This window comes from Mus caroli, chromosome 9 (genome assembly GCF_900094665.2).
Source record: "Mus caroli chromosome 9, CAROLI_EIJ_v1.1, whole genome shotgun sequence".
Taxonomy (NCBI): domain Eukaryota; kingdom Metazoa; phylum Chordata; class Mammalia; order Rodentia; family Muridae; genus Mus; species Mus caroli.
Window position 1 is genome coordinate 27,901,482 of NC_034578.1, and position 22,323 is coordinate 27,923,804.

General features: G+C 39.9%; 1 protein-coding gene across 3 annotated transcripts in view; it reads left to right on the top strand.

The window, feature by feature from the left end:
- Window positions 1-22,323, top strand: part of Arhgap32 (Rho GTPase activating protein 32) — a 223,456-nt gene that overhangs the window by 90,986 nt on the left and 110,147 nt on the right. For 2 of the 3 annotated variants that reach the window (XM_029481740.1, XM_029481739.1), the window contains 3 exons: window positions 20,359-20,450; window positions 21,114-21,155; window positions 21,487-21,571. In XM_029481740.1, coding sequence (XP_029337600.1) covers window positions 20,359-20,450; window positions 21,114-21,155; window positions 21,487-21,571 — 219 coding nt within the window. The remainder of the gene's footprint in view (window positions 1-20,358; window positions 20,451-21,113; window positions 21,156-21,486; window positions 21,572-22,323) is intronic. The other variant, XM_021171547.2, reaches the window with a different exon arrangement.

Consider the following 22,323-nt stretch of genomic DNA (forward strand, 5'->3'; position numbering starts at 1 on the left):
GAGACCAGTGAGGGATGCTATAGTGATACAGGAGACCAGTGTGGGATGCTATAGTGATACAGGAGACCAGTGTGGGATGCTATAGTGATACAGGACACCAGTGTGGGATGCTATAGTGATACAGGAGACCAGTGAGGGATGCTATAGTGATACAGGACACCAGTGAGGGATGTTATAGTGATACAGGAGACCAGTGTGGGATGCTATAGTGATACAGGAGACCAGTGAGGGTGCTACACTAAGCCAGAAGTGATAATGGCCTGACCCAGGATAGTAGCAGATACAGTGAGAACCGGTTAGAGTCCAAATCCAGTTTTTATAGATTAAAAGAAATGATTTTTATGGGCAAAGAGTGTGAGCTAGAGATGTCAAAGATGACTTCATGCTTTTGACTTGATTAACCTGGAAAAAAAATCGAGTTTACTGAGTTGCTGGGAAAACGCTGTAGTTGAGAAATTAGTACAAAGTCCATCAGTGTAGTTTTCCAGAAAGTCTGTTTCAGCTATTCATTTAATTTATTTAAAAAAAAGTCTGTACTTTGGGTCTATTAGTAAAAATAATGAAATTCTTTTTATGAGCTATAATACTATTTTCAATTTAGTTCAAAGTTAATAATACTTGTCATAAAATGTAGCATAAACATTCATATGTAAATGATGATCTATGAGTGTTCATAAATTCAGTTTGTAAAAGGCCTCTTCCTTCAGCTAGATTTGCAAGTACTGATACCAGGTCTTAAGGGTATTGGTCTTTTTAACTGGATTAAACCCAGGGACTCTGTGCGTGCCTGCCAAGCACACTGCCGCTGAGCTGTATTCTGAGCTCCAAGCATGTGATGCTACTTGATCAAATATTGTTACTGGCATTTATAGAGTTATTGGTTTTTATTTATAGTTGCCTTTAATATCTCATTGTACTGCATATTAACTACTTCTCAATGAAATTTAGTTACAAGCACCTCATTACACAGTTAAATAACATTTATAATGTAGAAACTCACTTTGCACATTCATTGTGGTCTGACTATACTGCTGTAAGCATGTAGCTTGAGTTTGAGAATTATTTTCATTGTAAACTGCATAGGAAAGAAAATCTCCCTTCTTAATATTTGATAGCTTGAAAAGTGTATATAGTAGCTTGTGAATACACATGACTCTAGGAATACTAACTTTCAAATGACTTCATAAACCATGCTTTGCCTCATAATTTTAGGTTATGTTCCTTTAGAAATACCAAGACTGTTACAAAAATAAGTTACTAAATATTTTAGTGTTCAGTATAGATGTTGAAATATGTCCAACCAAGCCTTTTTCGGCAATACACATATTTTTCCCCAAATCAGGTAAAAATGTATCTTAGTAAACTTTACTTTGGGTTGTATTGAACTAATCTTGTTTAAGTTATTTATGAGTATTCTGTCCTGTAGATGTTCCATTCATATCCCTCCCAGGGGCCAAGGCTTCCTATCCTCCAAACTCATTAGCGTCCGAGCCATGTTGGTTTCACTTACATTCATCAAGAAGGAAGGAACACAATTCACTTATTTTATTTTAATTTTTTTTTACCAACTACTGATATTATATCAAGTCTTCAAAGAACGGTTTTCTCTAAATGGAATTAAGGCAGTTTGTATTTTATGGAGGAGTTTCTTGGGCTGCTACAGTTAATCATAATTGAGTTGACTGCATTGATAATCAGCTTTCCTTGTTCAGTTAACAGATGAGCTACTTTGAAAAGCTACTAAGGTTACAATCTTGTAATTTTGTGAAGAAATTCTAGATGATGATAATCTATTCTACAGCATGTTTTGTCTTTGATTTTTCAGATAGTTGTTTTTCTGTGAGTTGAAAATGCAGAGTGCATAGCTTAACAATATTAATTTACTTTTAGTTCACTGTGCAATATTTTGCAATTTATATTAATGAAAATTAGTGATCACTATACTTCCTTTATTGTATGATTCTCAAAATTATCTTTTCTTAATTTTTACATTTTATTATTATTGCTCTGTGAGGTGTGTGCGTGTGTGCTGTATGTATATACATGTTCCAAAGATGTTTGTGGAAGTCAGACTATAACTGTAGGAGTTTGTTCTTTCCTTCTATCTTTGTGTGGGTTCCAGGGATCAAATTAAAGTGGCTATGTTTTTATTGTTGGGCAGGACGTGCCTTTACAGACTGAGCCATTCGTCAGTCCCCATTATGAGATTTGTATGTGACTTTTTAATTTTGTAATTTGATTGCATGGTTCTTGAGTATGAACTTTGTAGATGACAATACCATACTGTAATATCAAAAGGCTGGGCAAGCCTGCTAGATGAAAGCCTTTCCCATGTCTTCTGAAGTTGAAATCATTCTGTAATTCTCATAGTGTGCTGTTGATTTCTGTACTGTAGTACTGATCTCAGTATGTGACTGTAATCAGTTGTGAACATATTGTCCTTCTACTGTCCTTCTGAGAAGGGTAGAGACCACATTTTTTAAAAAAGATTTATTTTGTGTACATGAGTGCACTGTTGCTGTCTTCAAACACAACAGAAGAAGGCATTTGATCCCACTACAGATGGTTGTGAGCCACCATGTGGGTGCTGGAAATTGAACTCAGGACCTCTGATAGAACAGTCAGTGCTCTTAACCACTGAGCCATCTCTCCAGCCCCCTATATTCATTTTAAAAGAGGATATAATCATGTCTTTCAGGAAAAAAAAGATATATTTAACTTAATTAAGGAATCCTTTAAGAGTTATGTTAAAATTCTCTAGAGGAACACAAATGTTATAACAATTATATAATAAAAAGGGGGTTATTAGAAAAGCTTACACTATACCACCTAGGTAGTAAGGACAAAGTACTCTCTGCATACCGGAGAGGCGGAGGCCCAGTTTGGCCTGGAAGGTTTGGGAAATTAGAGAGTGAGACTAGTCTTCAGGCCAGATGAAAATTCAGATGTCAGCCGCGGTGGATGAACTCCTGAACGTCAGACCATCTTACCAGTGAGCATGAAGGCAAGTATGCACAAAGCAAAAGCTGGCCTCTGGGGCCTTCTTATATCAGAGCCACCATTGGAAGGAACCACCCACTTTTGGGTTGTGTCTTCCACTTCAGTTAGTCTCATCAAGAAAACACGACACACTTTGCCTTTCAGTTGATTTCAGATTTTGTCAAGGTGACATGTTTGCTGTCAGATGTTAAAACTGCTCTAAAGGTCCAAAGCAGCTTCATTTACATCCTATGGTGCTACAGTACATGCACGTGGATGCAGAGGGTTCCATTCCAGGGGATAGAATTTATATCTCTTTTAACTTGAGACTATTTGAATTACTTTCAGTTTCCTGTAAATTGACTTCCATTTTTACTACGTTTAAAATAGTCAAAATTCAATACTAATTCAAGTAATTCCTGGAGGCAACAGCATTCCATCGAAAGGATATTTAGTAATTTGTTTGCCCATTATTGTCTTTCATAATTCTTCCTTATAGTTTTATAACTTCCTGTAGATCTACATTGAATTTGTGAATAGAAGACAGCATTATTTTTGTTAATAGTACACTCACTCTGTATTAAAGTGTTACATTCAACACACACAAAATTACTGAATTCTGTCTTTGGAATGCTAATTAGTTTATCTGAGCACAGGTGGAAATTACTTCTTATATTATCATAGATCAGTTCCTTGTTATAATCTCATTTATTATTTTTAGTTTTCTCATGTGTAAGTTTCTTGAGGGCTAGGCTAGTACTATACTCCTTCCATTAAAAACATCACATTCAGGGCCGGGCGTGGTGGCGCATGCCTTTAATCCCAGCACTCGGGAGGCAGAGGCAGGCGGATTTCTGAGTTCGAGGCCAGCCTGGTCTACAAAGTGAGTTCCAGGACAGCCAGGGCTACACAGAGAAACCCTGTCTCTAAAAACCAAAAAAACCCCCAAAAACCAAAAAACATCACATTCAATAAATAGCGAATTTCTGAATGATAAATGGAGCCCTGAGGGGTGCAGTTTACTTGGTTACATACTTGCACAGCATGCATCAAGCCTTGAGCTTGATCCCCAGGACCACAGAAACCAGGTATGGAGACTCCCACATGTAGTCCCAGCATTCCCAAGGTGGAGGCAGGAGGATCAGAGGTTCAAGGTCATCATAAGCTGTGTAGCAAGTTAGAGACCAATCTGAGTCACCCAAGATCCCAAGTCAAAAGACAAAGTGGGGGCTGGAGAGAGGCTTAGTGATTAGAGCACTTACTGTTTTCCAGAGGACCTGAATTTAGTTCCCAGCACCGTAGCGGTTCCAAACCGTCTGTAAATCCAATTCCAGGGAATCTTACACTCATTTTTGACTTCAGAAGGCAACAGGCATATACATTGTGCATGGACATACGTTCAGGCTAAAATACTCATCCACTTAAAAATAAATAAATCTAATACTTTAAAACAAAAGAAACTTGAAATGCAGAGATGAATTATAAACCAGTATTTTAGTAACCTATCTCTGGAACTTCATGTTCACTTTAAATACTGAGTAAAAATAAAGTTTTTCTCTCAACAACTACTGAAAGGAAATACCACTTCGGAAAAAAGAATCAGAGAAAACTGTTGCAGTAAATCTCCTCCCAAATATGCCCAGGCAATGAAAACACAACCCAGTTAATATGATTGCATACTGCGCACCTAGATTGGGCAGGTCTACTGCTACACTACCATCTTCCATAGCTTATAAGACCTCCCCGCCCCCAACTTGCAGCTTCTCCAGGCCATGTGCTTCTGCTCAGCAATTTCTTCTTCTTTCTCCTCCTCTTCATCCTCTCCCTCTTCCATTTTCTCTTCCTCTCTCCCTCCCACCTTCTGCTCCTCTTTCCCTTTAATCTGCCCAATCATCAGCTCTCTTTTATTTTACAAATTAAGGTGGGAAAAGGTTTACAGGAAATCACCTGAGTGCTGACTCATTCCTTGTTCGCAACCACTCAGGGGAGAAAGGAATTAACAACAAATATAATTAGCTCCAACAAATATAATTAGCTCCACAACACAAAACCTTTCAGAAAATTTCTCTAAAACAGTTCCACTTAATTAGTTTTTTAGTTCATATAGAAATTAATGGGTTTAAGATTTATAAAATTTATAAACTGTTGAATTTAAGGAACTTTATATAAGGACACTTTAAAAATCAAAGCAATAGTAAACTCTAAATTAGCACTTGTCACATAATTTTGAGGACCTGAGTTGGATCTGTGCACCCACATTAAAATCAGGGTGTAGTCCTGCTTGCTTGTAATCCCAGCTGCTGAGGCTGGGAACCTGACTTCGAGCACAGGGAAGAAGGCACTTAAGAGACACAAGGAACTAAAGTGTGGGATTCAGAGAGCACTGTGCTTCTGTGGAGATGACCGAAACCACTGATACATTGAATCAAGCCTGGCAAGCTGTGAGGAGTTGGGCTAGCTAATCTCAGTAAGGGCTCTGCAGGCGAACAGGGTCAGGAGGATGTAGGTAGCCATCCCGGAAGAGGATGCTTCTGCAGGAGCCGTTTGCACATAGGGTTTTAGCTAAGGTCACATTCACACTCTGGCCAGTGGATGTCCTTTCCATTCCTAGAATCTGACACATCAGTGCCCTTTTCCCGGCCATGCTCATGTCAGTACGCACTCAATCAGGACTTCCTCCACTCTCAACACCCAGCACTTGGGAGGCAGAAAAAGGCTGGTTTTGTTAACACTGGTCTAGCTAAATAGATGAGCTCTGGGTTCAGTGAGAGAGGAGAAGGTCCTGAGGAGGACCCCTGATGTGATCTTCTGCCTCTATACATGGGCACAAGTGCGCTGCACAGATGTGCACAGGCACAGACACATACATGGAACCCTTCTCACAAAATTAAAAATCTAATCTAGACATAGTGCCTACAGTCTCAGCAATTTAGGAAACTGAGAAGTTTGCTTGAGTCTAGAATTTGGGGGACAGCCTAGGCAACATAGTAAGGCCCTATCCCCACATCTTTAAACAAGATGAAACAAAACCAGTGAGCTAAACAAACAAACAAATACACAGAAATAGAAACTTTCTAAATTACTAAAAATAAATTATTTGTAATTAGCATTGAGATTATTTAGTAATTGCATCATTAGGGTCTTTTAAACGCTAACATAAAACAGCTGAAGTAAGTGTGTGTGTGTGTGTGTGTATGGTGGAGGAGGAGGAGGAGGAGGAGGGGTTTTTGTTTGTTTTTTTTTCCTCAAGTTTTGGACAAAATCCACCCTGGCCATCACACCTAAGGTGTCTTTAGTGTTGTAATGGTTTTGTTAGTCACTTTAGGTTCCGTGGTAGAGAAACAGTGTGTGAGCATCCGTGGTTTTAAGAACACAGAGCACCGGGAACCCAAGGCTGTTGGGTTTAATAGTGCAGCGTGGAGCTCACCAAGCGGCAGTGTGAATTTTGATGAGCATGCTATTTTAATGCTTTCTGTTATGAATGGTTTTCACTTCAGTTTTCTTTTCAGTCATTAAAATTAACATGTGGTCAGAAGCTCGCTAGAAGCAGATCAGTTCATGTTGTAGCGAATGAAATTATTGATAAGAAAACCAATGGTTCATCTATAAATACCTCTGTTAACATCTATATCTCTGAAAACAAGATACAATTTCATTTTCTAAAATATCAGAGTTTTTAAAAGGAGAACAGTCAGTGTGTGTAGTATTGTCAGCTCTGCCCGTGTGAGCTCCATCCCCGCTATCACTTAAGGACACAGCACGCTCCCGCCCCCGCAGGCTTACACTCGGCTATTCATAAGGGTTATACCTTTCAGCCATGTTTCCCTCTACAGCTCCATGCGTCCCTTTAGGTTTGTTCCTTCCTGCGTCTTCACTGTCATTACAATGCACGTGGCCTCCATGTCCCTCTCCTAAGGACATCGAGCATCATGAACTATATATAGACTTTTTACACATCTCATCTTTGGGACTCCTTGCAAGAGCCCTCCCTTTTCCAGCTTTGTTGTTTATGTTAATCCACTGACTTTATTGTAGTTTCCGTATTAAACACCTTGTATTGGTTATGACTCAGATAAAGTCCTTTCCTCTTGATTGTATTGCTCCATCCACTCTGACTTACACAGTTGTCAGGTGTGCTGAGCTTTCAGTTCATACCTTGGAGGAAGCCTTCTAAACCACCACACTAATGCTCCTCCATCATTGTGATGCCACCACACTAGACTTTTGATATTATTTTATGTTCAGTATTAGAAATACCGAAAATTAGTTATAGATGACACATGTGGATTTTGCATATTTGTGACCACGCCTATGTGTGCCCACATCTATGTGTGCTCCTTTGCCTAAAAAGTGCTTTTTTCCAGGTCAGTGCAAGGTACTTCCTCATTTCTAGAGGTCTTTATTCATATGTAACCATCTTAACAAAACAGTAACCCTGTCTCCCCTCTGTTGTGATTATAAAAAGATAAAGGGGTGTAAGAATATGTTTTATGGGGGTGTGGTGAGGTATGGGGGGAGGGGGTGCCTTGGTGGGCCCATGCCAAGGCATCCCTTACCCTGAGGGACCAGCCACATGGTATAGTATAGAATAGTTTATTCAGGGCATGGGGAGGGGAGTTAAGAGCGTAGTAGAGGCAGAGAAAGGCAGAAAGAGGGAGAGAGTAGAGAAGTAGAGGCCAGCCATGACCACATGGAGAGAGGGGGAGCAAGAGGCAAGAGAGAGAGGAGGGGGCAAGCAGCCCCTTTTATAGTGGGCAGGCCTACCTGGCTGTTGCCAGGTAACTGTGGGGAGGAGCCTACCTGGCTGCTACCAGGAACTGTTGGGTGTCCAGACAGAATACCAACACCCTCTGTTTCTGTTCTAATTTTCTCTATATTATTTACAAATACTGAAATTTTATGTGGTTATTTGCTTCCCCATTGCAATGTGAGTTGTGTGAGTAGAGCCTTTAATTATGGTTAGTTACTGCTTTGTTTTCAGTAAATATTTGTTCACTAAAGGAAACTGCCATTGTTTATCCAAAGGAAATGACTTTTCCCCTTAAAACACTGATCTCTTCTCTTTATTTTCCTTTTTGAACACTGTGCTGGTTAGTCTTGTCAAGTTGATACAAACTCAAGTCTATGGGAATCACCTGGGAAGAGGGAACCTCAGTGGACAAGTGTGTTGATCAGATGGTGCCTCCAGACTGTCTTTAACCTACTAGCTCACAAGTAATGATATGGAGACGTTCTATTAATGATGAAAGCTTGGCATTAGCTCAGGCTTGTTCCCAACTAGCTCTTATAACTTAGTTAACCTGTTTATACTAATCCACATTATGCCGCATGGCTCACTACCTCTCCTCAGTACCAGAACATATTTCTTCCTTTGCCTCTGGCTGGCAAGTCTCCCGCCTCCTGGTTCTTTCCTAGAGAAGTCCTGTTTCTGCCAGGATGTCCCGCCTTCCCTTTCCTGGTTTGCTGTAGGCCATTCATCTCTTTATGAAACCAATCAGAAGGTGATGGAGAAGACGTTTACAAACTGAAGCTACAAAGACAAGCTTTACACCGTTCATAAGAGATTATCTAAGAAAGATGTCCTGTAGGGTGTCTGTGGGGGCCTTTTCTTACTTGCTAATTGATACGTGAGGACCCAGCCCACTGTGGGAGATGCTGTTCCTAGGCAGGTGTGCCTGGGGTATTTATATCAGAACCGTAGCTGCTGCCTTGAGGATAAACTGTAACCTGTATGATGAAACAAACCCTTTACTTCCCAGATTGGTGTTGGTTAGTGTTTTTTCACAACAGACAGCAATCAGACATGAATATACGTTTTTTCTTCATTGATTTTTGTTTTTTTCTCCTCTTTCTTTTAAAACAATAGTGAGATTTATTGGTACTTTTTAAAGGCTGTCACAGGCAGCTCTTTGAACTCCAGCATTTTCCCTTGTATTGCTTACCTTTCCTACAGAACAACCTTGGATAGAAGAGCTAGATTATTCCTGCAGAGCAATCTTGATAAAGAGGTGATTTTTTTTTGAGTGTATTTATATGCATGTGTGTACACATGTTTTATTTTTACTTAGTGGAGCCAATGTGCAATATGTAATTTATCGTAGAATAGACCACTGTTACTTTCTAGTATCATTGGAGAAAAGTAATTTTAATAAAGTATCTTGGGCAGGGGAGATGGCTAAGTGAGTAAATTGCTTGCAGCTCAAGCATGCAGACCTGAGTTCAGACACGCAGGACTCACTGTAAAGCCAAATATGCTGCCTGTAACTGGGGCACGTGGGATACAGATAGGCAGACACAAGGGGAACTTGGAGTCTTGTTGCCCAGGCAGTCCAGCTGAAACAGTGTTCTCCAGGTTCAGTGAGAGACCATGTCTCAAAAAACCAAGTGGAGAGCAGTTGCATGTCACTTCAGGTTAACCTCTGCCTTCCACGTACATGCACACACAGGTGAGAGCCAGTAATTCCCCCATGTGCTTGTGTGCACACCTCCTCCCCTGAATAAAATACCAGCAAAGCTTGTAGTATACTCTTCTATTTCCCTAGGATCTTTTAGAAAGTACATGATGAAATTATATGTATCCGTGGAGCCAAGTCTAATCGGAAAAAGCAGAATTAATTTAAAACAGTATGGCAAATGGAGTGATATAAAAAGGGATGGAGAAGATGAATCTCAGTTGTAAAAAAAAAGCATAAAATTACTAATATGTAAATGTACTAATTTAGGTTGATTAACTAGCTGTTGCCTAGCAGAGAAGTTGTGATAATTATCCTAATGGTACTTGCTAGTAATCTTAAAAATTATTTTAAACTTTGCCTTTGAATAATTTCCCTTGCTGTTAATTGGTTCACTGAGATGTTTCTAGACGTGAGCCTTCAGGCGACTCTTCTGCTGACATCAGCCAGCTTTGTCATCGTTTTCAGCTACCGTGGCTCCTGTGACTCTGGTCTTCTCATGCTTTTGTTATAAGTCGAAGGATCAACATATTTTAGTTAAGGCTATTTATATGGCTTGTAATTGTCCAGGGACTTAAACCTGCCTTCAGCCTTCTTTGATTTCTGCTTCTGGTTTTCCAGTACTTGTCTGTGGAGGAGTCTAGGTAATTTATTAGCTGGTGTGTTGCTGGACCTAGTCTGTGGTGTCTAGACATTAGAAAATAGACCGTTTACCATTATTTATCTCATAGAACTCTAGGGATGTTTCCTTCCTTCATTCCTCCTTCTCTCCCTTTCTCCCTCCTTCCCTCACTCTCTCCCTCAACTTTGTAGACTATGTAGACCAGGCTGGCCTCACAGAGATCTGCCTGCTTCTGCTTCCTCATTAAAGGCGTGTGCCACCCCACCTGGCTAGATTGTCGTGTTAATGAACTTGTTAGTACTTACTAAACATGCTAGTTATCAAATGTGATACACTCAGTAATGCTAAACAGAATTTTAGGAGAGAACTCTAGGCAGCATTCAGAGTCTTAGTGTGAGTATCTTTTAAGTAATTGTGGCTGGTTTTTGGAGATTTTCACATGAACTGGTGATATTCAGACATAGAAAAGTCTGTTTTTTATTGTCCAGACTGCATGGGGATGATTTTCCTGAAGAATATAAAATTGTCAAGCCTCTTGAATAAGTGAAAAAAAATTATTACTGTTGTGTTGTCTGTTTTTGTTAAATATGTATATTTTGTATCCACGTTCTTCTGAAAATATTCAAAACATACTAAATTATTCTTTCTGTGACATGCTTATCCACCAAGGATGCATCATATATTGATGGTGTCACTTATTGTAATATACTCTAGGTTCAATAGGTTTATTTTCTAAGGTATTAGAATAATTATTAAATTTCCTTATTATCTTTTGTTCCTTTGTCAGAAATGGGACAATATTTGACTAAAGATATCTTCAAAGGTATCTGTAAACATTTGTCATTTCAGAGCTGCCTTATGTGTGCTCTTGTTGTCTTTTTGTGATAGCATACATTTATATTAAAATCTCACTCATCTAGTAGATTATATAGATAGATAATACTTTGTGCAGGGTTTTGTTATTTCTTTTCTTCCTTTCTCTTTCTTCTTTTCCCTCTTTCTTCCTCTCTCTCTCTCTCTCTCTCTCTCTCTCTTTCTCTCTCTCTTTTCTTTCTTTCTTTCTTTCTTTCTTTCTTTCTTTCTTTCTTTCTTTCTTTCTTTCTTTCTTTCTTCTTTCTTTCTTTGACATTGAATTAGGTAGTTTATTATCGTGGTAAAACAGCTTGACCAAAAGCATCTTACAGAAGAAAGATTTGGTTTTCTCGGTTCCAGAGAGGGAGCCCATGACAACAAGGAAGGTGTGGGAGCCGGCAGTTAGAACAGGAGGCTCGCTCATCACCTTTCATCACATGGGGAACTGCGAGTGTGACCTGGAAGAGGGGCAGGGCTACAAACTATTAAAACCTGCCCCAAGTGACCTATTTCCCCTGCCACACCTCCTAAAGGTTCTGTAATCTCCCTTAGCCGCTCCACTAATTTGGGACCTAATGTTCAAATGCCTGTGTGTCTGGGGCTATTGCTTGTTCAAGCCACTACAGGCTGTTTCTTGGTGTGTTTAGCCCAGTCTGCCCCTACCTCATGATCCTTGTCTCAGCTTCCTGTGTACTGGGAATGCAGGAGGCGTGCACCCCCAGGTTTACTATTGCTGTGATGAAATACTATGACCCGAAGCAACTTGGGGAGCAGCGGGTGTATTTTACTCACAGTTTCAAAGGAAGTCAGTACAGGAGCTCAAGGGAACCTGGAGGCAGGAGCTGGTGCAGAGGCCTTAGAGAGGGTGCTCTTACTGGCCTGCTCATCAAGGCTTATTGAGTTTGCTTTCCTATAGAATCCAGAACCATCTGCCCAGGGATGACACCACCCACAATGGGCTGGGCCCTCCCTCATCAGTCACTAATGAGGAAAATGCTCTATAGACCTGCAGATAGCCCGGTCCTTTTTTTTTTTTTGGGGGAGTACATTGTAGCTGTCTTCAGACACATCAGAAGAGGGCATCAGATCCTATTATAGATGGCTGTGAGCCACCATGTGGTTGCTGAGAATTGAACTCAGGACTTTGGAAGAGCAGTCAGTGCTCTTAACCGCTGAGCCATCTTTTCAGCCCAACAGCCCAGTCTTATGGGGAGGTATTTTTTTTTCAATTAGGGTTACCTCCTCTCAGATGAGTACAGCTTGTTCAAGTTGACATGGAATTAGCCAGCACAGCCCTGTGACTGGCTGTGACTGGCTGTGCAGCTCTGTCACATAGAGACAACTCTTAGAATCTCGTTTACAATTTACAACAGTTAAAGATAGAAAACATTTTCTTCTTTATATTTTAGACAGAAATGTAATTTTAATTATTATCAAGAAATATTTATCACATTAGTCTAAAAGTAGCTGTGTTCTCTCTTTCTAGTGCTAAATTAAATACAAGAAACAAACTGAATCTTCAGAAAGTAAAAGTGGAAAATGGCAACTCGCGACCATATTTTCTAACTTATTTTCAGATAGTTTTATTTCAAGCTTAGGGGCTGAAAATTGTTGGCATTTATTATTTTTTGCTCCGTAAGCTGGGCTAGTGGAATGCTTTCTGCTTTGGGTCTCAAAACACAGAAACTAGCGGCCACTGGGTCAAGCTCTCCTCTGGAGATGGCTCGAAGCAGTTAGCTTCCTGCCTCATTGAGGTGGTTGGCAGCAGGGTGATCCTAGTGTGAGGTTCAGCTTTCTTTCCTGGCTGTCAGAGAGGAACACATCTCTGCTCTGTAAGTGATCTGAATTACTCTCAAGTGGCCCTTCAGCCTTCAAAGCCAGCCTTCTTTGACTTTCACCTCTGTTACTAGCGTTGTGAAATCTACTCTGAATTACTGCACCAGATAAATCTGGTGTTTCAAGTCTGCGAGATCAGAGCCTTTAAGTTCATCTGCAGACCCACTTCCCTGAAGTTCCCTGACACATGAAGGGAGGGGAAGTCGGCCGAGGGCTTGTTTTAGAATTTTACCTACTACAGCAGCATTATGGGTTTGCTTTTGCTTTTATACATCATAGTGTATTTACCATATTTGATAATATTAGTTGGTGAAAATAGACATAGTGAAGAATTTTAAATCTATCAATATTCATGAAACCAGTTGCTTGGGACGATTTATGTATTTAGTATGTTGCTATTTTGTGAACACAAAACAGTACTATGGGGACAGAGAGGTGGCTCAGTACTTGGTGCTGTTCTTCCAGAGTACCCAGAACAGTATGGCAGCTCACAACTCTGTAATCTCAGCAGTCCCAGGGTGTCCTTAGCCACTCGCCTCTGTCCTCCTAGGACAATGTACTCCACACACCCCTGCACATAGTTAAAGATAATACAAGTAAAAGAAGAGTTGAAAAACTAGTACTAAATATATTTAATGATTATACAATATCCCATAAAATACAAGTCCTAAATTTATTTTACATTTTTTACTTTAGTGAATAACTTTATGATGCTACTTTTTCTTTTTACTCTTAAAACAAACAGTTGCCGACCAAAGGGTATAGAAATCCCCAAATTACTTGCCAATTTAATTAAAATATTGAGACTAACGCTGTGCAAAATGCTGCTTCTTTTTTTTGGCCTCGTTTCTTTGTTGCAGCGGGGCGGCTGGGTCATTTTTCTTTCAGTTCTATGACAAGTTGAACACTTTCCACATAGTGCATTTTTCTCCTTTGTCTTTCTTCAAAAGATTGGAGGGACCAAGGGGACTAAATATGATCAAAAACCATTACATTCATGTATTTTATTCTCAGAGAATAAGAGTTTTAAAGTCTGTTAATACTTTTTTGGTTTTTTGAGACAGGGTTTCTCTGTGTAGACCTGGCTGTCCTGGAACTCACTCTGTAGACCTGGCTGGCCTCGAACTCAGAAATCCACCTGCCTCTGGCTCCCAAGTGCTGGGATTAAAGGCGTGCGCCACCTCGCCAGGCAAGTCTGTTAATACTTGTTAGTGTTTTGATACACCCAGAGATGCTGCGGAGCGGTTGAGGCTGAGCAGGGGAGTGACTGTAGAAGTGGCTTTCATGTCAGTTTTAGAACCTGGTGCATTGCATTACTGCTGAAGGATGTTGCAGTTAGCCAGGCAGCATCACCAACCGCTTTATCTGCATAGGTGGTCACCAAAATTGGTACTTGAAAGACTCTTGTGTCATCTGCCTCAGTAGGAAGATGGTAGAGTCATTTTCAGGGGGTTAGATGGCAGTTAAAGCAGACCGGACAAAACACTGTTTTCCTATTTTTGCAGGTTTTTCCAAATCAAATTATGTTTTACTAGGATGGGTCAATTGTCCCTATGGTTTAACTGGATCAGACTGTAGAGCAGCAAGTGCTTGCTGTAGCAAGCTATGTGTTTGTAAAGACTGTGCTGGCTTTTTACTGGAAGAAAATCCCTTTGGATTAGATTAAGCTTTGGTAGGATTTTGGCCTCAATTCATATTACATGAATTCTTATCAAGCAAAGCATGGTCCCCAACCCCATCCTTACACAACAGAACTTTTCATGAATTGATTCTCAGTGAACGTGAACGTGGCATGCGTTACGGGTGCCTTGCAGCTCATTGAAGTTGTTCACCTTCAGCACTCAGTGTCACTTTCCCTTCCAGTTGTCTTCTCTACAGTTGATGAACATGGCATGTGCTTTTTATATCTCTCCTAAGTGTTGAGGCCGGGGTGAAGCCATGTGACAGCTCCCTGCTCCTGTTACACATCCTCCTGCAGCAGCTGACACTTTAGGTTCACTATTTAGTCAGCTCTCAGCTGTGTTTTCATGTAGAACTCAGTTCAAAACCTCCTCAGGCGGTACTTCCCATACACCCAGGCATGCGCCTTGCCCTGACTGAGCTGCTCAGGGCCTTCTGCACTTGTCCGGTGGGCTGCGTGGAAGCACTCACACCATTCTCACTGTGCAGCAGAAGTGACTACACATTGCTCCTGAGAGGCCTCAGTTCTGTATTACCGTTTCTACACTGAAGACCTTAGGCTTGCAGTCACATTAGTAATTGCTTGCTTGCATTAATCTTTTATTTCTGTTCATTTCAAAGTTTAATTTTATTTATTGTTAATGTGCTCATGCTTGTACATGGTGCGGTGTGCATGTGAGAACAAGCACGTGTGTGCCATGGCATGCATGTGGAGGTCAGGGGGCAGCTTAGGAGGTGGTTCTCTCCTTGCACTGTGGCATCTGGGACTGAACTCAGGTGGGCAGGCTTGTGCGGAGCCATGTCACTGGTCCATCTTATACCCTTAATAATTTGAAAATGAGAATATGAGCTTTATAGAAAGCAGTTTGTTTTATCTAGAAACTATCCTTGGAGGGATATACTGTTTTCTTATTGCCACTTGAAGTAATCCCTCTCTGCCTAGCCACTAACATATAATTAGGATCATTTGTTTTATTTCATTTCTCTATTTTTAGAGAGTGCTGCTTTTTCCCACTTTAATTTATTTTTACTGTGATTTAACTCATTTATGTGGCCTCCAGATCTCAAAATAGGAACAATCTGTCTTTTATTCTTTTTTCTGTCTTCCCTGTTGGTAAACATTTAAATTAGTTTTTGCCCGCTCTTCTCTCTCTCTCTCTCTCTCTCTCTCTCTCTCTCTCTCTCTCTCTAAGCAAAATGCACATGCATATCCATATTTGCTGTTTCTAAGGAAGCACGGTGAAGACTCCGTCACAGCAGTAGACGGGAGTCTTCCTGATTGTGTTAGAGCCATGATCAGTCCTTGCATGGACGCAGCATTACTGTGCTCATCTGCTCCCCTGCTAAGAGAAATCTACATGGCTTCTGATTTTTAGTTACTAGAAATAGCCTTGGAAGAGAATAGCCCTTTATGCAGGTGACAGTTTGTACTCTTGCCAATGTAAGATGAAAATGGCAAAAAGAAAAGCAGTCCTGTCTTGGTAGAATGTGATAGGACAGAGATGAGTGTCTTCAGCTTCCAAGCCTCAGCCACAAGTGTGTCTCCAGACACTCTCGTCATGCAGACATGTGAGTTTTATCACATAAATTGTATATATTAAGTCAGTACTGTAATGTTTACCCTATTCATTTTAATTACAATTAAGATGGAAAGATATATAGATTTAAAAATAATATATCCCTCTTATATTTCTGGAGTGAAGTCAGTTTAGTTATGATGTATTTTTATTGATAAAATGAGTTCGTTTTGCTGTTTTGCAACTGGCCTATAATTTTCTATTTTAGTGTTGTCTGCATTTTCACCATTTAATTTTTATTTATCTTTTAATGGGTGCCTAGTTTACATATAGACAGTAACTTCTCCATATGTAATTATTATACATACACACACACACTCTTTCTCTCTCTCTCTCTCTCTCTCTCTCTCTCTCTCTATATATATATATATATACATATACATACATGTAAAATCATATCACATAATCGCACACACATATATAATTTTACTTGTTTTCTCCAAATATGAACAAGATCAAGATTCAAAAATAGGATGTTACGTAAAATTCAGGATATTCTTGAATGCCTCTCAGTCAACCTTTTCTACCAGATGTATCTATCACTCCCATACAAGAGATCCTGTACCATGGATGTGCCGTTTGTATTTGCCTTCTTTTGCATATTTAATAGAATCCCACATGATCCTTTCTGCTTCTGTGATGGTTATTTCCATCTAGGACTACTTCATATTTTTGCTTGTTGTTAGATCTTATCTTTATTGATGTCCTCATTGAAGTCTTATCTTTTTCTGTTATATATTTTTTGTTTGTATGTACATATTGTTATGGGGTCAGCCAATTTTTTATTAAACTAATAAAGTTTATTTTAAAATATACAACTCAGTATTGACATTTAAGTCATCAGAGTAATTTATAATAGTTAAATGCCTCTTAAATATACATGATATCTTCTGAAGTTAAAAGTAATATGCACTGAACCAGTTTTTAAAATCTATTTGGAACATTAAACATGATAGAAGTAGAAAAAATCTCTTATGAAGTCCTCTATGAAAGGAAATTGTGACAGGTTCCTGATTAGACAGAAACCATTGTTTCTCCAAGGGAGAATACACAGTGAAACTGTGGCTTCATAGGATGAGTGGGTTTCTATTTTGTGGAATAGTTTGAAGAGTATTGCTATTAGGTCTTCTTTGAAGGTCTGATAGAATTCTGCACTAAAACCATCTGGTCCTGGGCTTTTATTTGGATGGGAGAATTTTCATGACAGCTTCTATTTCTTTAGGGGTTATGGGACTGTTTAGATGGTTTATCTGATCCTGATTTAACTTTGGTATTTGGTATCTGTCTAGAAAAATTGTCCATTTCATCCAGATTTTCCAGTTTTGTTGAGTATATAGGCTTTTGTAATAGGATCTGATGATTTTTGAATTTCCTGTTTCTGTTGTTATATCTCCCTTTTTATTTCTGATTTTGTTAATGTGGAAATTCAGTCTCTGCCCTCTGGTTAGTCTGGCTAAGGGTTTATCTATTTTGTTGATTTTTCTCAAAGAACCAGTTCTTGGTTTTGTTGATTCTTTGTATAGTTCTTTTTGTTTCTGTTTGGTTGGTTTCAGCCCTAAGTTTGATTTGCTGTCTACTCCTCTTGGGTGTGTTTGCTTCCTTTTGTTCTAGAGCTCTCAGATGTGCTGTCAGGCTGCTAGTGTATGCTCTCTTCAGTTTCTTTTTGGAGGCGCTCAGAGCTATGAGTTTTCCTCTTAGCACTGCTTTCATTGTATCCCATAAGTTTTGGTATGTTGTGCCTTTATTTTCATTAAAATTTAAAAGTCTTTAAAGGGAAAGGGCACTGGCAGGGAGGGAGAATTGCCTCTGCCCCCTGTGCTGCTGTTGCTCCAAGACAGCACGGGCTGCACTGACCTGAGTAGGGCTTAGCCAGTGGAAGGCTGTGAGCCAGCAAGGGCAGTGCAGGGGAGCTTCTGGTGGCAAAAGTTTTGGGAGAGCAGTTCTCTTCCCTGCCAGTGTTGCAGCTCTTATGACAGATGCTCTCAGATGAAGCAGTAATTCTTACACCTTTGTTCCTTCTGGATAGGATCTTATATACAGTTTTGGGGTGGGTTGGGGTCTGAAAGTAGGTGCTTCCTATTGGCTTGGTCTGAGAGGTTAGAGATGCCTCGTCTACATGTGGGAGGGCTTGGGGTGCTCCCTCTATGTGACTAATGGCCACAAATCTCTCTATGGGGGGGGCTGTGGGTACATGTCAGGGGCTGGGTGCTAGGAGGAGGCGAAGCTCCTCAGGGTCCCTGAGGATTCTAGCCTTAGCCCCACCTTACCAGGCTTTCTCTCACAGCCCACTCCCCCACATCAAATTATTATCTCACCAGTTCTTATCTTCATCACCTATTCCCATGCTAAAATATCTTTAAATACCAACATAAAACCATTTTAAAAAGGAAGATGAGGGATTCATCTACTAGACAAGTTGGCAAACTTATTCTTACAGGGCCATCTGGTGCATGCTTTAGGCCCGTGAGCCACAATGTTCAGGCAGCTTCCCAACTCTGACCAAAGATGGCCACAGTCCAGTAAAAGTTACTATAAAAATCAGGGACCTGCAAGTTGAGTTCTATAGCATTTGACCTATAGTCTGGTGTCCAGCGAAACCATTACTCAACCGACTTTTGTGTGAAGTTGCCTTCACACAAGTTGTCTTGAAGGCTTAGAGCTTGTTTTGGTTTGTTGGCTTAGAGACACTGACTTTGTGGTCTACATTTTTATTTCACTGAATATATTAATTGATTGCACAGTTTTCACTTTTTATCCATAACAGAAGAGAGAAGAGAGTAGCAAAGGAGGAGGATACTTCACAATGACCAGAAACCTCAACAGATGGCTCCAAGTGATACCAGCCCTGTAGCCAGCAGCGGAGGGAAAGTGACAGGCAGCACAGGTCTCACTAACGCGCAGACGCAGACCAGAGATGAAAAAGTGTGCGATGTCACAGCTGAGGAGTGACTGTGTTTCCTTACACTCTCACACATGCTCTCTCTCTCTCTCTCTCTCTCTCTGTTTCTCTCTGTCTCTCTATTTCTTTCTCTCTCTGTCTCTCTTACACACACACACACACACACACACACACACACACACACACCAGTTTTTTCATAAGGAAGAAATGTAGTTAAGGTTGTGATTCTTGAGTTAGGAAGCTAAGGCAGGAAGACTGTGAGTCTAAGTCTAGTTTGCGCTGCCTAGATTTTGTCATTGTCCTTTTCAAGGCTGTGAAAGGTTGTAATTTTCTTCTCAGCATACCTTGAGTGTGCAGTCTGATAATGCTGAGCCAGGTGACATATTCTGCTTTTCTGTTCTTAGGATTAACTTGTATTAAGCATTAATATTCTGATCTAGGCTTAAGCATGAATTTACTTATGATAGATACTTGGATTTAAATTTTGTTTTTTGTTTGTTTGTTTGTTTGTTTTTCAAGACAGGGTTTCTCTGTATAGCTCTGGCTGTCCTGGAACTCACTTTGTAGACCAGGCTGGCCTCGAACTCAGAAATCCGCCTGCCTCTGTCTCCCAAGTGCTGGGACTAAAGGCGTGCACCACCACGCCCGCCTAAATTTTGTTTTTTTTTTTCCCCAGACTGCTACAAAATTCTTGCTTTTAGATGTTTTTAATTAGACAGCTGCATGTTTCACTAAATTTCATAATCCTCTCTGAGAACTGGGGTAGGCTGAGGAGTATGTTGGCATACATGTGGCCTTCAGGATTTGAAATGAGAAATACCCGTTGCTCCACTGTTCTTAGGACCTGTTAAATGGGTCTCCCCAGATGATAGTGACACTTACCTTTTTTTTTTTTAAAGATTTAGTTATTTTATGTATATGAGTACACTGTAGCTGTCTTCAGACACACCAGAAGAGGACATCAGATCCCATTACAGATGGTAGTGAGCCACCGTGTGGTTGCTGGGAATTGAACTCAGGACCTCTGGAAGAGCAGTCACTGCTCTTAACCGCTGAGCCATCTCTCCAGCCACATAGTACCATTTTAAACTTTGGTTGGTAATTATATTGTAACCAGGATTATTTCATTTCAGTAATTTCTAGGAGATGTTTTAGTTTATATTGAGAATCTTAATTGCTGATTATAAAATTTTATGATATGAACTCAAAATTTATTTTTACAGTAAACGTTCTTTTATGCAGTAAGTTCAGGTATTTAAGTTTAATATTTTTGTTAGCTTATTCTAAGTTGCTAGTGGTCAAGTAAGTTCATAATTTAAAGGAAAATATATAAAATCAAAACAGGTTTCTATTAGTACAGGTTGAGAAAAACGAGTGAAAATGTATCTGTAATCTGTTTTCATAAGAGACGTCTCAAAGCTAGCAGGCTCACCATAGCTTTTCTGTTTCTTTTTTCCTAAGGCAAGAGGAGCAGATGTCCCCGAGATCCCTGGAGACCTCACTCTTAAGTCCTGTGGCAGTACAGCGAGCATGAAGGTTAAGCATGTGAAGAAGTAAGTGCTGCCAGGAGTGGGCTCCAAGCACATTGCTACAAACGGATGTCAGGTCTTCATTTCTTAGAAATATTTTATTTAGATCAGAGTTTTCTATGCATGTAACAATTTATATTGTTAAGTCTTACATTGTAATTCAACAATGAACTGATCTATATGCAACTCACTTTCCTAAAAAATCCACTTTATTTTTCATCTTTCTATATTGTTGTTTACTAAGTTGCATTTGTCTAACGAGAACATGTAGAGCTGGCCTCTTAACCTCTAATGCATAATCTCATTTATTAAGGAAAATTAGCCTTTTTGGTTGAATTATGGAACCCTAGGTTTGCTTTTCTGAAGGAGATATCTAGAGTTTATTGTAATATGGAATACCTGAATCTTTGCCCGCCCCATCTCCCACCCCGATAGGGTTTCTCTGTGTAACAACCCTGGCTACCTTTGAGCTCGATTTGGAGACCAGGCTGACCTCGAACTCTCAGAGATCTGGCTGCCTCTGCTTCTCCAGTGCTGGTATTAAAGGTGTGTGCCACCACACCTGGCTCCTGTGGAGTTTTAACAGGAAACCCAGTGAGTCCCTTGGTAAAGGAGGACTAGACAGGGACATAAGCTTCAGGTGTAAGTCTAGGGAAGACAAGGATAAAATGTTCGTTCTGTACCCAGGTCCACCCCTCCTGGACTGATGGGCTGTGACAACATTCACAGGTAAATTCCGCTGTGCTTTGTGTTGTGAACTCTGCTTCCCCGCAGAAGCTGGCACATTCTAGTTACTTTGCCCAAAGTATGGCTTTTCTATGAGCATTGATTTGAGGCAAGATTAAGAGGCTTAATGTTGTATTTTTGGTTCATATCTATCCACTCAGTGCAGTACTCGTCTAGTTCCATGTGTTTCTGAACAGGTCTGTGTGTGTGTTTGTGACTCACATGCATGTGCTTACCAAGTATTTTTGCTTGCATGAGCTTTGAAATCCTTGATCTTTCGACTAATTTTTAGTAGTCAACTATCTTGTTTCATATTTACTTTCATGTATTTTAGGTTACCCTTCACAAAGGGACACTTTCCAAAGATGGCTGAATGTGCACATTTTCATTATGAGAACGTGGAGTTTGGCAGCATACAGGTATATTTGAAACATTTCTTATATTCTGAATTGAGATGAGTGATATTTGTTATTTTGGTATTTATTGATTGATATACATTTTTTCTTTCCTATTTATTAGTACTCAATGCCAAGTTGACATATCCTTTTAACCCCCACACTAATGTGTATCAGTTAGGGAATCTTTGCTTTTCTTGTTTGTTGTCGTGTTCTTCTGTCCATGGACTTGCAAGGTAGCTTTGTGTTCTGAAATTCTGTAGCTTTGCTGCCACTACCTTGTTTAAATCAATCACTGTTGAGTGTTGAGTTTTGAAATCTGGAAGACTGCTTGCACTTGATTCTAATGTCTTGGTTATTATTGCCCTCAACAGTCTCCCTTGGCATTAGATGGAACACTCCGCTGATAAGTCACCAGCAGCTTAGTGTGAAAAATGAAAGCTTTAAAGGGGGCAGCTTGTGATTATTTTTTTTAAAAAAAACTGTTATCCCAGGGCAACAAAAGCTGTTTTCCATCTTGTTTGTCAAGATAGTAGAATAGAAAAAAAGACCTTGATTTCTACACACCACAAGTTCTTCACCTGCTAATTCAGTTGTGTGTTGTCCAGAAGGAAGTCATCCAGGCGTGATTCTATGTGTCACTGTGTGCTACTTTTCCTAATTGCATCTTAAAGCCTAGTTAGGTGGGTTTGATCTGTAAGATTTATGAAAGCTCAGGATACTCTGTTTTAGATAATTGACAGTTTAAGATGCAACAGAGATTTTTTTTTTTTTTT